This window comes from Scyliorhinus torazame, chromosome 13, assembly GCF_047496885.1.
Source record: "Scyliorhinus torazame isolate Kashiwa2021f chromosome 13, sScyTor2.1, whole genome shotgun sequence".
NCBI lineage: Eukaryota > Metazoa > Chordata > Chondrichthyes > Carcharhiniformes > Scyliorhinidae > Scyliorhinus > Scyliorhinus torazame.
In genome coordinates this window covers 90,796,603-90,817,465 of record NC_092719.1, presented here as the reverse complement: position 1 = coordinate 90,817,465, position 20,863 = coordinate 90,796,603, and the positions used below count along the sequence as shown (strand labels likewise).

Sequence of the window (20,863 nt, the reverse complement as noted above, 5' to 3'; positions counted from 1 at the left end):
ATATGAATTCTCTTATGAGGAAAGATTGAGGAGACTGGGACTGTATTCAGTAGAGTTTAGAAGAATGAGAGGTGATTTAGGTGATTTCATTAAAGCATTGTAATTCTTACAGAGCTCGACAAGGTAGAACAAAGAACAAAGAAATGTACAGCACAGGACAGGCCCTTCGGCCCTCCAAGCCCGTGCCGACCATGCTGCCCGACTAAACTACAATCTTCTACACTTCCTGGGTCCGTATCCCTCTATTCCCATCCTATTCATGTATTTGTCAAGATGCCCCTTAAATGTCACTATCGTCCCTGCTTCCACCACCTCCTCCGGTAGCGAGTTCCAGGCACCCACTACCCTCTGCGTAAAAAACTTGCCTCGTACATCTACTCTAAACCTTGCCCCTCTCACCTTAAACCTATGCCCCCGAGTAATTGACCCCTCTACCCTGGGGAAAAGCCTCTGACTATCCACTCTGTCTATGCCCCTCATAATTTTGTATACCTCTATCAGGTCTCCCCTCAACCTCCTTCGTTCCAGTGAGAACAAACCGAGTTTATTCAACCGCTCCTCATTGCTAATGCCCTCCATACCAGGCAACATTCTGGTAAATCTCTTCTGCACCCTCTCTAAAGCCTCCACATCCTTCTGGTAGTGTGGCGACCAGAATTGAACACTATACTCCAAGTGTGGCCTAACTAAGGTTCTATACAGCTGCAACATGACTTGCCAATTCTTATACTCAATGCCCCGGCCAATGAAGGCAAGCATGCCGTATGCCTTCTTGACTCCCTTCTCCACCTGTGTTGCCCCTTTCAATGACCTGTGGACCTGTACTCCTAGATCTCTTTGACTTTCAATACTCTTGAGGGTTCTACCATTCACTGTATATTCTCCACCTGCATTAGACCTTCCAAAATGCATTACCTCACATTTGTCCGGATTAAACTCCATCTGCCATCTCTCCGCCCAAGTCTCCAAACAATCTAAATCCTGCTGCATCCTCTGACAGTCCTCATCGCTATCCGCAATTCCACCAACCTTTGTGTCGTCTGCAAACTTACTAATCAGACCAGTTACATTTTCCTCCACATCATTTATATATACTACAAAGAGCAAAGGTCCCGGCACTGATCCCTGTGGAACACCACTGGTCACAGCCCTCCAATTAGAAAAGCATCCTTCCATTGTTACTCTCTGCCATCTATGACCTAGCCAGTTCTGTATCCACCTTGCCAGCTCACCCCTGATCCCGTGTGACTTCACCTTTTGTACTAGTCTACCATGAGGGACCTTGTCAAAGGCCTTACTGAAGTCCATATAGACAACATCCACTGCCCTACCTGCATCAATCATCTTAGTGACCTCCTCGGAAAACTCTATTAAGTTAGTGAGACACGACCTCCCCTTCACAAAACCATGCTGCCTCTCACTAATACGTCCATTTGCTTCCAAATGGGAGTAGATCCTGTCTCGAAGAATTCTCTCCAGTAATTTCCCTACCACTGAAGTAAGGCTCACCGGCCTGTAGTTCCCTTGATTACCCTTGCTACCCTTCTTAAACAGAGGAACAACATTGGATATTCTCCAGTCCTCCGGGACATTCCCTGAAGACAGTGAGGATCCAAAGATTTCTGTCAAGGCCTCCGCAATATCCTCTCCAGCCTCCTTCAGTATTCTGGGGTAGATCCCATCAGGCCCTGGGGACTTATCTACCTTAATATTTTTGAAGACACCCAACACCTCGTCTTTTTGGATCTCAATGTGACCCAGGCTATCTACACACCCTTCTCCAGACTCAACATCTACCAATTTCTTCTCTTTGGTGAATACTGATGCAAAGTATTCATTTAGTACCTCACCCATTTCCTCTGGCTCCACACATAGATTCCCTTGCCTATCCTTCAGTGGGCCAACCCTTTCCCTGGCTACCCTCTTGCTTTTTATGTACGTGTAAAAAGCCTTGGGATTTTCCTTAACCCTATTTGCCAATGACTTTTCGTGACCCCTTCTAGCCCTCCTGACTCCTTGCTTAAGTTTATTCCTACTTTCCTTATATTCCACGCAGGCTTCGTCTGTTCCCAGCCTTTTAGCCCTGACAAATGTCTCCTTTTTCTTTTTGACGAGGCCTACAATATCTCTCGTTTCCAAGGTTCCCGAAAATTGCCGTATTTATCCTTCTTCCTCACAGGAACATGCCGGTCCTGAATTCCTTTCAACTGCCACTTGAAAGCCTCCCACATGTCAGCTGTTGATTTGCCCTCAAACATCCGCCCCCAATCTATGTTCTTCAGTTCCCGCCTAATACTGTTATAATTAGCCTTCCCCCAATTTAGCACATTCATCCTAGGACCACTCTTATCCTTGTCCACCAGTACTTTAAAACTTACTGAATTGTGGTCACTGTTACAGAAATGCTCCCCTACTAAAACATCTACCACCTGGCCGGGCTCATTCCCCAATACCAGGTCCAGTACCGCCCCTTCCCTAGTTGGACTGTCTACATATTGTTTTAAGAAGCCCTCCTGGATGCTCCTTACAAACTCCTCCCCGTCTAAGCCCCTGGCACGAAGTGAGTCCCAGTCAATATTGGGGAAGTTGAAGTCTCCCATCACCACAACCCTGTTGTTTTTACTCTTTTCCAAAATCTGTCTACCTATCTGCTCCTCTATCTCCCGCTGGCTGTTGGGAGGCCTGTAGTAAACCCCCAACATTGTGACTGCACCCTTCTTATTCCTGATCTCTACCCATATAGCCTCACTGCCCTCTGAGGTGTCCTCCCGCAGTACAGCTGTGATATTCTCCCTAACCAGTAGCGCAAATCCGCCTCCCCTTTTACATCCCCCTCTATCCCACCTGAAACATCTAAATCCTGGAACGTTTAGCTGCCAATCCCAAATGAAATGTGTAGATGCAGAAAGGTTGTTTTCCACTGGCTGGTGGGTCAGGAACCACAGGACACAATCTCAGAATAAGGGACAGGCCATTTAGGACTGAGATGAAGAATTCCTTCATTCAGAGAGTGGTGAATCTTTGGAATTCTTTACTCCAAGAGGGTTGTGGAGACTTAGTCGTTGAGTATATTCAAGACAGAGATAGATTAGATTTCTAGATATTAAAGATACCGAGGGATACATGGATGATGCAAAGAAATGGCACTGAGGTAGACCATTAACCATGATCTAGTTGAATGTCAGAGCAGGCGCAAGGAGCCCCTATTTCCTATTTTTCCTACTTTCCTATGTAAGATCAGCCATGATCATATTAAATGATGGAGCAGGCTTAAGGGGCCATATGGTCCACCCCTCCTCTATCCCATGTTCTTCGAATTAGAACAGGTTTTGGAAGCTTTTCTCTATTTGCAATCATATATTCTGTCCTTTGTTTTCCATTGTTTGATTTTATATTATTTATAGTTCTAGTAAAAGGTCAAAGGTATATAAGGAATGGGAATATAAGGAAAGTAGGAAGGAACTTAAGCAAGGAGTCAGGAGAGCTAGAAGGGGTCACGAAAAGTCATTGGCAAATAGGGTTAAGGAAAATCCCAAGGCTTTTTACACGTACATAAAAAGCAAGAGGGTAGCCAGGGAAAGGGTTGGCCCACTGAAGGATAGGCAAGGGAATCTATGTGTGGAGCCAGAGGAAATGGGCGAGGTACTAAATGAATACTTTGCATCAGTATTCACCAAAGAGTAGGAATTGGTAGATGTTGAGTCTGGAGAAGGGGGTGTAGATAGCCTGGGTCACATTGTGATCCAAAAAGACGAGGTGTTGGGTGTCTTAAAAAATATTAAGGTAGATAAGTCCCCAGGGCCTGATGGGATCTACCCCAGAATACTGAAGGAGGCTGGAGAGGAAATTGCTGAGGCCTTGACAGAAATCTTTGGATCCTCGCTGTCTTCAGGGGATGTCCCGGAGGACTGGAGAATAGCCAATGTTGTTCCTCTGTTTAAGAAGGGTAGCAAGGAAAATCCCGGGAACTACAGGCCGGTGAGCCTTACTTCAGTGGTTAAGGAAAATCCCAAGGCTTTTTACACGTACATAAAAAGCAAGAGGGTAGCCAGGGAAAGGGTTGGCCCACTGAAGGATAGGCAAGGGAATCTATGTGTGGAGCCAGAGGAAATGGGCGAGGTACTAAATGAATACTTTGCATCAGTATTCACCAAAGAGAAGGAATTGGTAGATGTTGAGTCTGGAGAAGGGGGTGTAGATAGGTTGGGTCACATTGTAATCCAAAAAGACGAGGTGTTGGGTGTCTTTAAAAATATTACGGTAGATAAGTCCCCAGGGCCTGATGGGATCTACCCCAGAATACTGAAGGAGGCTAGAGAGGAAATTGCTGAGGCCTTGACAGAAATCTTTGGATCCTCGCTGTCTTCAGGGGATGTCCCGGAGGACTGGAGAATAGCCAATGTTGTTCCTCTGTTTAAGAAGGGTAGCAAGGATAATCCCGGGAACTACAGGCCGGTGAGCCTTACTTCAGTGGTCGGGAAATTACTGGAGAGAATTCTCAGAGACAGGATCTACTCCCATTTGGAAGCAAATGGACGTATTAGTGAGAGGCAGCACGGTTTTGTGAAGGGGAGGTCGTGTCTCACTAACTTGATAGAGTTTTTCGAGGAGGTCACTAAGATGATTGATGCAGGTAGGGCAGTAGATGTTGTCTCTATGGACTTCAATAAGGCCTTTGACAAGGTCCCTCATGATAGACTAGTACAAAAGGTGAAGTCACACGGGATCAGGGGTGAGCTGGCAAGGTGGATACAGAACTGGCTAGGCCATAGAAGGCAGAGCGTAGCAATGGAGGGATGCTTTTCTAATTGGAGGGCTGTGACCAGTGGTGTTCCACAGGGATCACTGCTGGGACCTTTGCTCTTTGTAGTATATATAAATGATTTGGAGGAAAATGTAACTGGTCTGATTAGTAAGTTTGCAGACGACACAAAGGTTGGTGGAATTGCGGATAGCGATGAGGACTGTCGGAGGATAGAGCAGGATTTAGATTGTCTGGAGACTTGGGCGGAGAGATGGCAGATGGAGTTTAATCCGGACAAATGTGAGGTAATGCATTTTGGAAGGTCTAATGCAGGGAGGGAATATACAGTGAATGGTAGAACCCTCAAGAGTATTGAAAGTCAAAGAGATCTAGGAGTACAGGTCCACAGGTCATTGAAAGGTGCAACACAGGTGGAGAAGGTAGTCAAGAAGGCATACGGCATGCTTGCCTTCATTGGCCGGGGCATTGAGTATAAGAATTGGCAAGTCATGTTGCAGCTGTATAGAACCTTAGTTAGGCCACACTTGGAGTATAGTGTTCAATTCTGGTCGCCACACTACCAGAAGGATGTGGAGGCTTTAGAGAGGGTGCAGAAGAGATTTACCAGAATGTTGCCTGGTATGGAGGGCATTAGCTATGAGGAGCGGTTGAATAAACTTGGTTTGTTCTCACTGGAACGAAGGAGGTTGAGGGGAGACCTGATAGAGGTATACAAAATTATGAGGGGCATAGACAGAGTGGATAGTCAGAGGCTTTTCCCCAGGGTAGAGGGGTCAATTACTAGGGGGCATAGGTTTAAGGTGAGAGGGGCAAGGTTTAGAGTAGATGTACGAGGCAAGTTTTTTACGCAGAGGGTAGTGGGTGCCTGGAACTCGCTACCGGAGGAGGTAGTGGAAGCAGGGACGATAGGGACATTTAAGGGGCATCTTGACAAATATATGAATAGGATGGGAATAGAAGGATACGGACCCAGGAAGTGTAGAAGATTGTAGTGTAGTCGGGCAGCATGGTCGGCACGGGCTTGGAGGGCCGAAGGGCCTGTTCCTGTGCTGTACATTTCTTTGTTCTTTGTTTGTAAGTGAAGGAGTTGGTTGATGAGTCGGAGTTTCCCCAGTACAAAGACATAGACATAGAACATACAGTGCAGAAGTAGGCCATTCAGCCCATCGAGTCTGCACCGACCCACTTAAGCCCTCATTTCCACCCTATCCCCGTAACCCAATAACCCCTCCTAACCTTTTTGGACACTAAGGGCAATTTAGCATGGCCAATCCACCTAACCTGCACGTCCTTGGACTGTGGGAGGAAACCGGAGCACCCGGAGTAAACCCACGCAGACACGGGGAGAAAGTGCAGACTCCGCACAGACAGTGACCAACCGGGGAATCGAACCTGGGACCCTGGAGCTGTGAAGTCACAGTGCTATCCACTTGTACTTGTGCTACCGTGCTGCTCAGTGTGAAGATATGTGAAGCTGAGATATCGTTGTCACCATTGACAAACCGCTGTATTTACAGTGTGAAGTCTTTACATAGTCACCATTGTAAATGTGGACCTAGGAATTTGTAATGAGGATTGCTGACAGGAAATATTTGTAACTAAATTGCATAAATAAATGGTATTGAACCCCTTTACTTTCATTTGGGTTATTTGTAGCTTTATCTGTATCAAGTCCAAACCAAGCTCTCTTTTGTCTCATTGTAGGCAATAAATGAAGGCTGGAAGAGTACATTAATTTCAAATGTTTTTTCTTCACATGATTAATGGTTTAAGATGGTTCCTTTCAGACACTGAACTTTGTTGATCATTCGATAAGCTGTAAGGAGAAGTTGAATAAGAAAAATAAAGTTGGAGCTGCTTTTACTGATGATGGATTTGCAATGGGTTAGTGGAAATATATTGTGTGATTTTTCCAGGGACTTTCTGTAATAATAATTGAAATATTGTGCCAGGAGCTAACAAAAAATGTTAACAAATGAGAACAAGTCAGAGCCAAGAGATCGGTGTGAAGCCTGTCAGCTGTCTATATACATTCTAGTGTCTCAGACATCATTGTCGATAAGAGCTGAGTTGGTGGACAGATGGAAAATTAACTTCCATTTGCCTCTTTAAATGTTGGAAATTTTGAGTTTTCCAAACAAAATGCTACCTTGATATTTATTCTAAATTGAATGCAGAGTTCGACTACTACGGTGCTGCCACGATTAGTCCTCAAACTGACCGTGCACATTAATGTACTGGCACTGATTACAATTCCTGGGATTTGAATAGGACTTAACTTCGAGTAGGATCCTTCAATACAGTAAAAAATCCAGTTAAATAAAGATTAATACTTGTGCAGTGTTGATTTCCCCCCCCCCCCCCAATACACTCGCAAGAAGGAAGCAAATCTAAAGTGAATCTCATTTTACATCTGATGAAATGAATGTGACAGTGGTTCTGGCTGGGTTTACTCCTTCCAGTCAAAGCATCAGGTAGAAGTTTAAAAAAAATATTTTGAAAGTTTTAAAAAAAATTTAGAGTGTTATGGGAGAGGTGTTGTCAGAACCCCAAAATGTATCATGGAGTTCAACCAACCTCCCCGTTTAATGGATTGTTGCTTTTGAAGCACACGGCTTGTTCCCCAGGTGTGGTATTACAATTATGGACACGTTTTTTATCACAAAACAATGTTTATTCCATGAACTCAACTTAACCTTTTAAATATACATTGGATCACTTAACACCCCTTACTTCAAAGATAACCCCAAAAATAATACAACACTAAATAATCCCTCAAAATGTTCCTTCAAACATCCAAAAGACTTCACCTGTAACAACAGACATGAGGTTACATTCAATATATTTATAGTCTTTGGATTTGCAGACATCCACAGACCCGCTCTGTTTTCTTCCTGCAGCTCTTTGCACAACACACAGACACTCCCAGCTTTCTCCTCAAACTGGCTTTCTCCTTTCAAGCAGCACACAACCATAGAAGTTCATAGAACAGCACAGAACAGGCCCTTTGGCCCTCGATGTTGTGCCGAGCATTGTCCGAAACCAAGATCAAGCTATCCCACTCCCTGTCATTCTGGTGTGCTCCATGTGCCTATCTAATAACCGCTTGAACGTTCCTAAAGTGTCCGACTCCACTATCACAGCAGGCAGTCCATTCCACACCCTAACCACTCTGAGTAAAGAACCTACCTTGGACATCCCTCCTATATCTCCCACCCTGAATCTTATAGTTATGCCCCCTTATAACAGCTACATCCACCCGAGGAAATAGTCTCTGAACGTCCACTCTATCTATCCCCCTCATTATCTTATAAACCTCTATTAAGTCGCCTCTCATCCTCCTCCGCTCCAAAGAGAAAAGCCCTAGCTCCCTCAACCTTTCCTCATAAGACCTATCCTGCAAACCAGGCAGCATCCTGGTAAATCTCCTTTGCACCGTTTCCAATGCTTCCACATCCTTCCTATAATGAGGTGACCAGAACTGCACACAACACTCCAAATGTGGTCTCACCAAGGTCATGTATATTTGCAGCATAACCCCACAGCTTCTTAATAAGCCTTCTTCACGGCTCTATCCACTTGAGTGGCAACCTGCAGAGATCTGTGGACATGAACTCCAAGATCTCTGTTCCTCCATATTCCTCAGAACCCTGCCGTTGACCCTGTAATCCGCATTCAGATTTTTTTTACCAAAATGCATCACCTCGCACTTATCAGGGTTAAACTCCATCTGACATTTTTCGGCCCAGCTCTGCATCCTATCAATGTCTCTTTGCAGCCGACAACAGCCCTCCACCGCATCCACTACTCCACCAATCTTGGTGTCATCAGCAAATTTACTCACCCACCCTTCAGCCCCCTCCTCCAAGTCATTGATAAAAATCACAAATAGCAGAGGACCCAGCACTGATCCCGCTGGTAACTGGTCTCCAGTCTGAAAATTTTCCATCCACCACCACCCTCTGTCTTCTATGTGATAGCCAGTTACTTATCCAATTGGCCAAATTTTCCTCCATCCCACACCTCCTTACTTTCTTCATGAGCCGACCATGGGGAACCTGATCAAACGCCTTACTAAAATCCATGTATACGACATCAACTGCTCTACCTTCATCTATACACTTAGTTGCCTCCTCAAATAATTCAATCAAATTTGTGAGGCAAGACCTACCCTTCACGAATCCTTGTTGACTATCCTGGATTAAGCTTCATCTTTCCAAATGGTCATAAATCCGATCCTTCAGGACCTTTTCCATTATCTTCCCGACCACCGAAGTAAGACTAACTGGCCTATAATTACCTGGGTCATTCCTATTCCCTTTCTTGAACAGAGGAACAACATTCGCCACTCTCCAGTCCTCTGGCACTATTCCCATGGACAGTGAGGACCCAAAGATCAAAGCCAAAGGCTCTGCAATCTCATCCCTTGCCTCCCAAAGAATCCTTGGGGTGTCTGTGCGGAGTCTGCACGTCATCCCCGTGTCTGCGTGGGTTTCCTCCGGGTGCTCCGGTTTCCTCCCACAGTCCAAAGATGTGCGGGTTAGGTGAATTGGCTAATGATAAATTGCCCTTAATGTCCAAATTGCCCTTGGTGTTGGGTGGAGGTGTTGGGTTTGGGTGGGGTGCTCTTTCCAGGAGCTGGTGCAGACTCAAAGGGCCGAATGGCCTCCTTCTGCACTGTAAATTAAATGATAATCTATGATTAATCTAGGACAAAGGTTCGGCACAACACCGTGGGCCGAAGGGCCTGTTCTGTGCTGTATTTTCTATGTTCTATCCCATCTGGCCCATCCTCAATAACATGGCCCCTCTCCTTTGTGAACACTGAAGAAAAGTATTCATTCAATGCGTCTCCTATTTCTTCTGACTCCATACACAAATTCCCACTACTGTCATTCCCCGGCCCTACCCTCACCCTGGTCATTTTTTTATTTCTCACAAGGCCTTGGGGTTTTCCTTGATCTGACCCGCCAAGGACTTCTCATGCCCCCTCCTAGCTCTCCTAAGCCCTTTTTTCAGCTCATTCCTTGCTACCTTGTAACCCTCAAGCGACCCTACTGAACCTTGTTTTCTCATCCATACATACTCTTCCTTTTTCCTCTTGACAAGACATTCAACCTCTTTTGTGAACCATGGTTCCCTCACACGGCCATTTCCTCCCTGCCTGACAGGGACATGCCTATCAAGGACATGCAGTATTTGTTCCTTGAACAAGCTCCACTTTTCATTTGTGCCTTTCCCTGACAGTTTCTGTTCCCATCTTATGCTCCCTAATTCTTGCCTAATCGCATCATAATTACCCCTCCCCCAATTATAAACCTTGCCCTGCCGTATGGCCCTATCCCTCTCCATTGCAATAGTGAAAGACACCGAATTGTGGTCACTATCTTCAAAGTGCTCTCTCACAAACAAATCTAACACATGGCCCGTTCATTACCCAGTACCAAATCCAATGTGGCCCCCCCCTCTTGTCAGCCTATACACATATTGTGTCAGGAAACCCTCCTGCACACACTGTACAAAAACCGCCCCATCCGAAATATTCGACCTATAGAGGTTCCAATCAATATTTGGAAAGTTAAACTCACCCATGACAACTACCCTGAGACCTCCACACCTATCCATAATATGTTTTGCAATTTCTTCCTCCACATCTCTATTACTATTTGGGGGCCTATAGAAAACCCCTAACAATGTGACCGCTCCTTTCCTATTTCTAACTTTGGCCCATATTACCTCAGCAGGTATATCCCCTTCAAACTGCATTTCTGCAGCCTTTAAACTATCCTTGATTAACAATGCTACTCCTCCACCTCTTTTACCACCTTCCCTACTCTTACTGAAACATCGATACCCCGGAACTTCCAACAACCATTCCTGTCCCTGTTCTAACCATGTCTCCCTAATGGCCACAACATCGTAGTCCCAAGTACCAATCCACGCTCCAAGTTCTCCTACCTTATTCCAGATGCTCCTTGCATTGAAGTAGACACACTTCAACCCACCTTTCTGTCTGCCGGTACACTCCTGCGACCTTGATACCCTCCTCAGTACCTCACTACTCTCGACACTGGCGTCTGGAACATAGCTCGTTTTCCCAGCCCCCTGACAAATTAGTTTAAAGTCCCCCGAAGAGCCGTAGCAAATTTCCCTCCCAGGATATTGGTGCCCCTCTGGTTCAGGTGCAAACCGTCCTGTCTGTACAGGTCCCACCTTCCCCAGAATGTGCTCCAATTATCCACGTACCTGAAACCCCCTCTCCTACACCATCCCTGCAGCCACATGTTTATCTGCACACGCTCCCTGTTCCTCACCTCACTAGCACGTGGCATTGGCAACAAACCAGAGATGACAACATGGTTTATCCTGGCTCTCAGCTTCCACCCTGGCTCCCTAAATTCCTGTTTTAAATCCCCGTCCCTTCTCTTACCTATGTCGTTGGTACCGATGTGTACCACGACTTGTGACTGCTCCCCCTCCCCTTTAAGGATTCTGAAAACACAGTCGGAGACGTCACGGACCCTGGCACCAGGGAGGCAGCACACCATCTGTGTGTCTCTTTCGTTGCCACAGAACCGTCTATCTGTCCCTCTAACTATCGAGTCCCCAATAACTTGGAAGCAAATGGACGTATTAGTGAGAGGCAGCACGGTATTGTGAAGGGAAGGTCGTGTCTCACTAACTTGATAGAGTTTTTCGAGGAGGTCACTAAGATGATTGATGCAGGTAGGGCAGTGGATGTTGTCTATATGGACTTCAGTAAGGCCTTTGACAAGGTCCCTCATGATAGACTAGTACAAAAGGTGAAGTCACACGGGATCAGGGGTGAGCTGGCAAGGTGGATACAGAACTGGCTAGGTCATAGAAGGCAGAGAGTAGCAATGGAAGGATGCTTTTCTAATTGGAGGGCTGTGACCAGTGGTGTTCCACAGGGATCACTGCTGGGACCTTTGCTGTTTGTAGTATATATAAATGATTTGGAGGAAAATGTAACTGGTCTGATTAGTAAGTTTGCAGACGACACAAAGGTTGGTGGAATTGCGGATAGCGATGAGGACTGTCAGAGGATACAGCAGGATTTAGATTGTTTGGAGACTTGGGCGGAGAGATGGCAGATGGAGTTTAATCCGGACAAATGTGAGGTAATGCATTTTGGAAGGTCTAATGCAAGAGATCTAGGAGTACAGGTCCACAGGTCATTGAAAGGGGCAACACAGGTGGAGAAGGTAGTCAAGAAGGCATACGGCATGCTTGCCTTCATTGGCCGGGGCATTGAGTATAAGAATTGGCAAGTCATGTTGCAGCTGTATAGAACCTTAGTTAGGCCACACTTGGAGTATAGTGTTCAATTCTGGTCGCCACACTACCAGAAGGATGTGGAGGCTTTAGAGAGGGTGCAGAAGAGATTTACCAGAATGTTGCCTGGTATGGAGGGCATTAGCTATGAGGAGCGGTTAAATAAACTCGGTTTGTTCTCACTGGAACGAAGGAGGTTGAGGGGAGATCTGATAGAGGTCTACAAAATTATGAGGGGCATAGACAGAGTGGATAGTCAGAGGCTTTTCCCCAGGGTAGAGGGGTCAATTACTAGGGGCATCGGTTTAAGGTGAGAGGGGCAAGCTTTAGAGTAGATGTACGAGGCAAGTTTTTTACGCAGAGGGTAGTGGGTGCCTGGAACTCGCTACCGGAGGGGGTGGTGGAAGCAGGGACGATAGTGACATTTAAGGGGCATCTTGACAAATACATGAATAGGATGGGAATAGAGGGATACGGACCCAGGAAGTGTAGAAGATTGTAGTTTAGTCGGGCAGCATGGTCGGCACGGGCTTGGAGGGCCGAAGGGCCTGTTCCTGTGCTGTACATTTCTTTGTTCTTTGTTGTTTGTTTGTTCTAACTATTGCTCTCCTGCTCTCCCTCCTTCTCTTCTGAGCCACAGGGACGGACTCAGTGCTGGAGATCCGTTCACCGTGGCTTACCCCTGGTAGGTTGTCCCCCTCAACAGTATCCAAAACGGTTTACTTTTACTGAGGGGAACGGCCACAGAGGATTCCTGCACTGACTGCTTCCTCCCAGCCCTTCTCACCGTCACCCATCTACCTTGATTCTTCGGAGTAACTACATCCCTGAAGCTACTATCTATGACCACCTCTGCCTCCCAAATGATCCGAAGTTCATCCGGCTCCAGCTCCAGTTCCCTAACCCGGTTTCTGGAGATGGGTGCACTTCCCACAGATGAAATCAGCAGGGACACTGACGGCATCCCTCACCTCAAACATTCTGCAAGAGGAACATTGCACTGCCTTCCCTGCCATCCCCTCTAGATAGAAAAAGAAAGAAAGAGCTTACCTGTTATTCACTCTACCCCTTAGGTTAAAGGAGGTGGAAGGGTGGGGGTCACTACAAGTATAGTGTCTAGGGTTTAGAAATTGCCCAACTTAAATACAGGTAAAAATACAACACTTAACCAGAAACCATTGTGCCCCACACGAGAACAGCAGTCAGCTGGTATGGGCCTGCGCAACAATTTAAATCTTTACTACTTACCCAGCAGTCACTCTGTCCTCACTCCGACCGGATTCAGCTGGAAACTCCCAACAGTAAGTTTTTTTTAAAAATTACTCCCCTTCTCAGCAAGCACTCACTCGGCTACCACTGCGCCCCGCACGATAACACCTCAGGGAAAAGAAAAACTACTTACCAGTCACCAGCCAATCACTTACCTGCAGGCTCTGATGTCACGGTTCAACTTCTTTCTACTTCTACCTGCCCTCGAGTCTCCCTCTTGACCTTTACTCGGCTGGGATCCTTACAGTGATTGTCTTTTTGTTTTTGGTTAGAGGAGGAGGTAGAGAGGGAAATACTGCAGAAGTCTTTTGGGTTTAACTGTCACTTGGCAACAGCACCTTCACAAACCACCTTCAAGATACGGTGACCGCAATGCACTGATGCAGATTGTCCCCGCAACAGCCAATCAGCAACTCCAGTCTACTGCCCTCTGCTGGATGCTTGCCTTCACTTGAACACCTAGGGTGTCTTGCTCAGGTACACTTTCTGGATGCAGTGACCGCAATGCACTGATGCAAATTTTTCCCGCAACAGCCAATCAGGAGCTCTGCTCTACTGCCCTCTGCTGGATCCACTCAGCCACTCCCAGCTTTCTCGTGAAACTGGCTTTCTCCTTTCAAGCATCTCACAGCAAACCAGCCAGGCACTTTTTCGCTGCTCGCTCCCAAAACTGAAACTAAAAACTGCAAAATGGTTGAGCTAAAGCCCAGCGCTACCCACACTCTGCATTTCTTAAAGGTACATTGCTCAAACATCCATTTCTTAAAGGCACTCTCACATGACAAGTGCCTAATTTATTTTTTCCAATTAAGGGGCAATTTAGCGTGGCCAATACACCTACCCTGCACATCTTTGGGTTGTGGGGGCAAAACCCACGTAAACACGGGGAGAATGTGCAAAGTCCACATGGACAGTGATCCATAGCCGGGATCAAACCTGGGACCTTGGTGCCGTGAGGCAGCATTGCAAACCACTGCACCACTGCTGCCCATGCATCAGGTAGAAGTTGGCTGAAATAGGGTTGTGGTAAACTGTTGTATTTCAGACTGGCGGAATTCATATAGTGGTTCTCCGGAGGTCAGTATTTGAATCACTGCTTTTCATGATCCATGAGACTTGGTTGTGCAGGACACAATTCAAAGTTTGTGGGTGACAGAAAGTATTTGGAAGTATTGCGATCTCTGAAGAACATAGTGATCAACTTCAAGAGGACAGAGGCTGGTGGAATGGGTGCGGAGAAGTATGAAATGCTACATTTTGTTGGAACGAATGAGAAGAGGCAAAATCAAATGAGGGTACGATTCTATCATGGGGGTGCATGTGAACAAATTACTGAAGGTGACAGGGCAAGATGTGAAAGTGGTTAAAATTGAATCCTGGACTTTATTAATAGAGGCAGAGTTTGAAAGCAAGGAAGGGGAATGGAATACAAAGTAGGGAGGTTATACGTCAGTTGTATAGGGCACCAGTGAGATCACATTTGGAGTACTGTGTACGGTATTGGTCACCTTATTTAAGGAAGGATATAAATGCGTTGGAAGCAGAGAACATTTACTGGACTAATACCTGGAATGGGTGGGGTTTCTTATGAGGAAAGGTTGGACAGGCTGGGCTTGTGTCTGCTGGAATTGGAAGAGTAAGAGGCGACTTGATTGAAACGTATCAGATCCTGAGGGGTCTTGACGGGGTGAATGTGGAGAGGATGCTTCCTCTTATAGGAAAATCTAGAATTCGGGATCATTGTTTAAAAAATAAGGGGCCACTCATTTAAAACTTGAGATGAGGTGACATTTTTCAGTCAGAAAGTTGAGTCTCTGGAACTCTCTTCCTGAAGATCAGGGATCAGGGGTGAACTGGCAAGGTGGATACAGAACTGGCTAGGCCATAGAAGGCAGAGGGTAGCAATGGAGGGATGCTTTTCTAATTGGAGGGCTGTGACCAGTGGTGTTCCACAGGGATCAGTGCTGGGACCTTTGCTCTTTGTAGTATATATAAATGATTTGGAGGAAAATGTAACTGGTCTGATTAGTAAGTTTGCAGACGACACAAAGGTTGGTGGAATTGCGGATAGCGATGAGGACTGTCTGAGGATACAGCAGGATTTAGATTGTCTGGAGACTTGGGCGGAGAGATGGCAGATGGAGTTTAACCTGGACAAATGTGAGGTAATGCATTTTGGAAGGGCTAATGCAGGTAGGGAATATACAGTGAATGGTAGAACCCTCAAGAGTATTGAAAGTCAAAGAGATCTAGGAGTACAGGTCCACAGGTCACTGAAAGGGGCTACACAGGTGGAGAAGGTAGTCAAGAAGGCATACGGCATGCTTGCCTTCATTGGCCGGGGCATTGAGTATAAGAATTGGCAAGTCATGTTGCAGCTGTATAGAACCTTAGTTAGGCCACACTTGGAGTATAGTGTTCAATTCTGGTCGCCACACTACCAGAAGGATGTGGAGGCTTTAGAGAGGGTGCAGAAGAGATTTACCAGAATGTTGCCTGGTATGGAGGGCATAAGCTATGAGGAGCGATTGAATAAACTCGGTTTGTTCTCACTGGAACGAAGGAGGTTGAGGGGAGACCTGATAGAGGTATACAAAATTATGAGGGGCATAGACAGAGTGGATAGTCAGAGGCTTTTCCCCAGGGTAGAGGGGTCAATTACTAGGGGGCATAGGTTTAAGGTGAGATGGGCAAGGTTTAGAGTAGATGTACGAGGCAAGTTTTTTACGCAGAGGGTAGTGGGTGCCTGGAACTCACTACCGGAGGAGGTAGTGGAGGCAGGGACGATAGGGACATTTAAGGGGCATCTTGACAAATATATGAATAGGATGGGAATAGAAGGATACGGACCCAGGAAGTGTAGAAGATTGTAGTTTAGTCGGGCAGTATGGTCGGCACGGGCTTGGAGGGCCGAAGGGCCTGTTCCTGTGCTGTACATTTCTTTGTTCTTTGTTCTTTGAAAAGGCGGTGGAAGCAGAGTCTTTGAATATTTATAAGGCAGAGGTGGATAGATTCTTGATAAGTAAGGGGGTAAAAGATTATTGAGGGTAGGCAGGATGCAGATTTCAGATTATCAGCCATGATCTGGTGGAGCAGGCTTGAGGGGCTGAATGTGCTTTTGAGTCTATATTGCTTCTCCCCATTCCTTCTGCCAAAATGCATCACCTCACATTTCTCTAGATTGATTGATTTATTGTTACATGTACCGAAGTACAGTATCTTAAATTCCATTTGCATGTGTTTGCCCATTTTGCACGCCTGCCAGTCATGGTGTTGCCAATTTGTTTCATCCTCACTGTTTGCAACTCAAAGTTTGGTGTCTCAGGCAAATTTTGAAATTTTACTTTGGTATTCCAAGATTCAAGTATTACGTACATAACTGAAAACAACGGTCCTAGCATAGACCCTTGGGTAAAACCACTGTCTATTGTCCTCCAGTCTGAAAAATATTGATTTACAATGACTCTGATTTCTGTCCTTAAGTTAATTTATCCAGTTGGGCACATATCCTTCTACTCCACGAGCCTGAGTTTTGTTAACCGGCTGTTTATGTGGTACCTTTTCGAGGGTTTTCTGAAAATCTATACGGACAACATCCATTGCATTTCATTTATCAATCTTCTCTGTTATTTCATCAAAACAAATTAGTCAAGCACAATTTTCCTTTTACAAATCAACCCTGGCTCTCCTTAATTAACTCAAACTTCTCCCAAGTTTGATTCCCCCCCCCCCCCCATCCCCGTTTATTGTTTCCAAAATCTCATTGATGCTGAACTAACTGAATAACGGTGTCACATTTCCCACTCTCCAATCCTCTGACACATTCCCCGTATCTAGGGAGGATTAAAGATTATATCAAGCTCTTCTGTCTCCACTCCCACATCCTTTAATAAAATGGGATGCAAGCATTGGACCAGGTAACCTATCCACCCCAGGTTAAACTAGCCTTTCCAGCACCACCTTCCTCTCAATTTTCATCCTATATATACTGCTTCTACTATCTCCACTTCTGCTTATAATTTTTTTTAAAAAAATATATATTTATTGATTTTAAAATTTATAAAATTTTATAACAAAAACAGAAAAAGAACAATAAACGGTAAGCATTAACACAGTGCAAAAATAGATATTTCCCCGAACGGCTCTGTCTTCACAGACCACCTAAAATAACACAACAAGGAAAGAGATCGCCCCCCCCCGGCCCCCGGAAAGCTGCTACTGCCGACATTTTGAATTAAATTTTCCCAAGAAAGTCGACGAACGGCTGCCACCTCCAGGAGAACCCTAACTTTGATCCTGTTAGGTCAAACTTTATTTTCTCGAGGCTGAGAAACCCAGCCATGTCCTTGACCCAGGGGGTCTCGAGTCCCTCCACATTAGCAGGATCCGTCTCCGGGCTACCAGGGAGGCAAAGGCCAGAACGTCGGTCTCTTTCACTCGCTGAACTCCCCGATCCTCTGACACCCCAAAGATCGCCACCTCTGGACTCGGCACCACCCGCGTACCTAGCACCTTGGACATTGCGCTGGCAAACCCCTGCCAGAACCCTTCGCGCTTCGGGCATGCCCAAAACATATGGACATGGTTTGCTGGGCTCCCCGCACACCTCACACATCTGTGTTCTACCCTGAAAAAGTTGCTCATCCTCGCTGCCGTCATGTGTACACGGTGGACCACCTTAAACTGGATTAGACTAAGCCTAGCGCATGAGGAGCAGGAATTGACCCTACTTAGGGCTTCCGCCCATCTACCCGGCTCTAACTCCCCTCCTAACTGCTCCTCCCATTTGCCTTTAAGCTCCTCCACCGGGGTTTCCTCCGCCTCCGACAGCTCCTGGTAGATATCCGACACCTTCCCCTCCCCCACCCAGGTACCGGAAACTACTCTATCCTGTATCACCCGTGGCAGCAGCAGCGGGAAAGCCACCACCTGTTTCCTCAGGAAAGTCCGCACTTGTAGATACCTAAAGCCGTTCCCTGGAGGCAGTTTAAATTTGTCCTCCAACGCCTGCAGGCTGGGAAAGCTCCCATCTATAAACAGGTCACCCATCCTTCTGATACCCGCCCTCTGCCAGCTCGGGAACCCGCCGTCCATCCTGCCCGGCAGGAACCTGTGGTTATTACATATCGGGGCCCTGACTGACGCTCCTTCCACCCTCTTGTGTCTCCTCCACTGCCCCAAGATCTTCAATGCCGCCGCCACCACTGGACTTGTGGAGTAGCGGGCCGGCGAGAACGGCAGAGGCGCCGTTACCAGCGCTCCCAAACTGGTGCCTTTGCATGACACCGCCTCCAACCGCTCCCATGCCGACCTCTTCCCCCAATACCCACTTCCTGATCATGGCCGCCCAGTAGTAGTTGCAAAAGTTCGGCAGTGCCAGCCCACCCTCCCCCCGACTGCGTTCCAGCAACTCTCTCTTTACTCGCGGGGTCTTATTCGCCCACACAAATCCCGAGATTATCTTATTCACCCGCTTGAAAAAGGCCTTAGGGATGAAGATGGGAAGGCGCTGGAATACAAATAAGAACCTGAGGACGACTGTCATTTTCACGGTCTGTACCCTCCCCGCCAGTGACAGCGAGAACATGTCCTATCTTTTAAAGTCCCCTTCCATTTGTTCCACCAGCCGGATCACATTAAGCTTATGCAACAAATCCCACTTCCGGGCCACCTGTATTCCCAGGTAACGAAAGCTCTTCTCTACCCTCCTCAGCGGCAGCTCCCTCAGTCTCTTCTGTCCTTTAGCCTGGATCACAAACAACTCGCTCTTCCCCACGTTCAATTTATACCCTGAGCAACTGCCAAATTCCCTTAAGATCCGCATGACCTCCCCCATCCCCTCCAGTGGGTCCGAAATATACAGGAGGAGATCATCCGTGTAGAGCAAGACCCGTTGCCCCCCCCCCCGGGACCAGCCCCTGCCAGTTCCTTGAAGCTCTCAGCGCTGTGGCCAGCGGCTCAATGGCTAGAGCAAATAATAACCGGGAAAGGGGACACCCTTGGCTAGTCCCCCTGTGCAATTTAAAATACCCTGACCTAAGCCGGTTTGTGCGCACGCTTACCACAGGCGCCTGGTACAGCAATCGCACCCACCAGATAAAGCCCTCACCAAACCCAAACCTATCCAGTGCCTCCCACAGGTACTCCCACTCCACCCGATCGAAAGCTTTCTCTGCATCCGTCGCTGCCACACCCTCTGCTTCCTCTCCTTCCGAGGGCATCATAACAATATTTAAAAGCCTCCGCACATTAGCATTAAGTTGCCTGCCCTTAACGAATCAAGTCTGGTCCTCTCCATCACCCCCGGGACACAATCCTCTATCCTCGTGGCCAAGATCTTAGCCAATAGCTTGGCATCCACATTTGGCAACGAGATTGGCCTGTAAGAGCCACACTGTTCAGGGTCCTTCTCCCGTTTCAGAATGAGTGAGATCGAGGCCTGTGACATTGTAGGGGGGAGGATTCCCTTCTCTCTCGCCTCATTAAAGGTCCTCATCAGCAGTGGGCTCAACACCTCTGAAATTTCTTTTTTAAATCCCACCGGAAAGGCATCCGGCCCCGGAGCTTTGCCTGACTGCATGCCCTCTAGTCCCTTAATAATTTCTTCTATCTCGATCGGTGCCCCCAGCCCCTCCATCACAACCGCCTCCACCCTCGGGAACCTCAACTGGTCCAGAAATTGCCTCATCCCTTCCGCACCCGCCGGGCGTTCCGACTCCTATAGTTTGCTGTAGAATTCGTTAAAGACTTCATTCACCCCCTCCGGGTCTAAGACCAAGTTACCCTCCTTATTCTTTACTCCCACAATCTCCCTGGCCGCCCTTTCTTCCTAAGCTGGTGCGCCAGCATCCTGCTCGCCTTCTCCCCATACTCATACACCGCCCCCCCCAGCCTTCCTCGGCTGTTCTACCGCTTTCCCTGTGGTCAACAATTCAAATTCCGGCTGAAGCTTGCACCGCTCCCTCAGGAGTCCCGCGTCCGGGACCTTCGCATACTTCCGATCCACCCGGAGTAACTCCTCCAGCAGTCTCCCTCTCCGCCCTTTCCCTCTTTTCTCTATGGGACTGGATCGATATAAGTTCCCCTCTAATAACAGCCTTCAGGGCTTCCCAGACCGTCGCTGCCGATACCTCTCCCGTGTCGTTTGATTCCAAATAGTTCTGGATACTCTTATTTAACAGCCCGCAAACCACCTCGTCCGTTAACAGCCCCACGTCCAGTCTCCACAGCGGACGCTGCCCTTATCTCCTCCCAAGCTGCAAATCCACCCAGTGCGGGGCATGGTCCGAGACTGTAATCGCCGAGTATTCTGTCGCCACCACCTTTGGGATCAACGCCCTGCCCAGAACAAAAAAGTCAATACGGGAATAGACTTTGTGGACGTGGGAGAAAATGGAAAGCTCCTTTACCCTCAGCCGTGTAAACCTCCAGGGGGCTACGCCCCCCATCTGTTCCATAAAGCCCTTCAACTCCCTTGCCGCTGCCGGCCTCTTCCCTGTCTTGGATTTTGAGCGGTCCAATTCAGGTTCAATG

At 47.1% G+C, this 20,863-nt stretch overlaps 1 protein-coding gene across 8 annotated transcripts in view; it reads left to right on the top strand.

Annotated features, from left to right (window-relative positions):
* washc4 (WASH complex subunit 4) overlaps positions 1–20,863 on the top strand; it is a 425,031-nt gene that overhangs the window by 358,719 nt on the left and 45,449 nt on the right. For all 8 annotated transcript variants that reach the window (XM_072471956.1, XM_072471955.1, XM_072471953.1 and 5 more), the window contains one exon: positions 6,553–6,649. In XM_072471956.1, the coding sequence (XP_072328057.1) occupies positions 6,553–6,649 (97 nt within the window). The remainder of the gene's footprint in view (positions 1–6,552; positions 6,650–20,863) is intronic.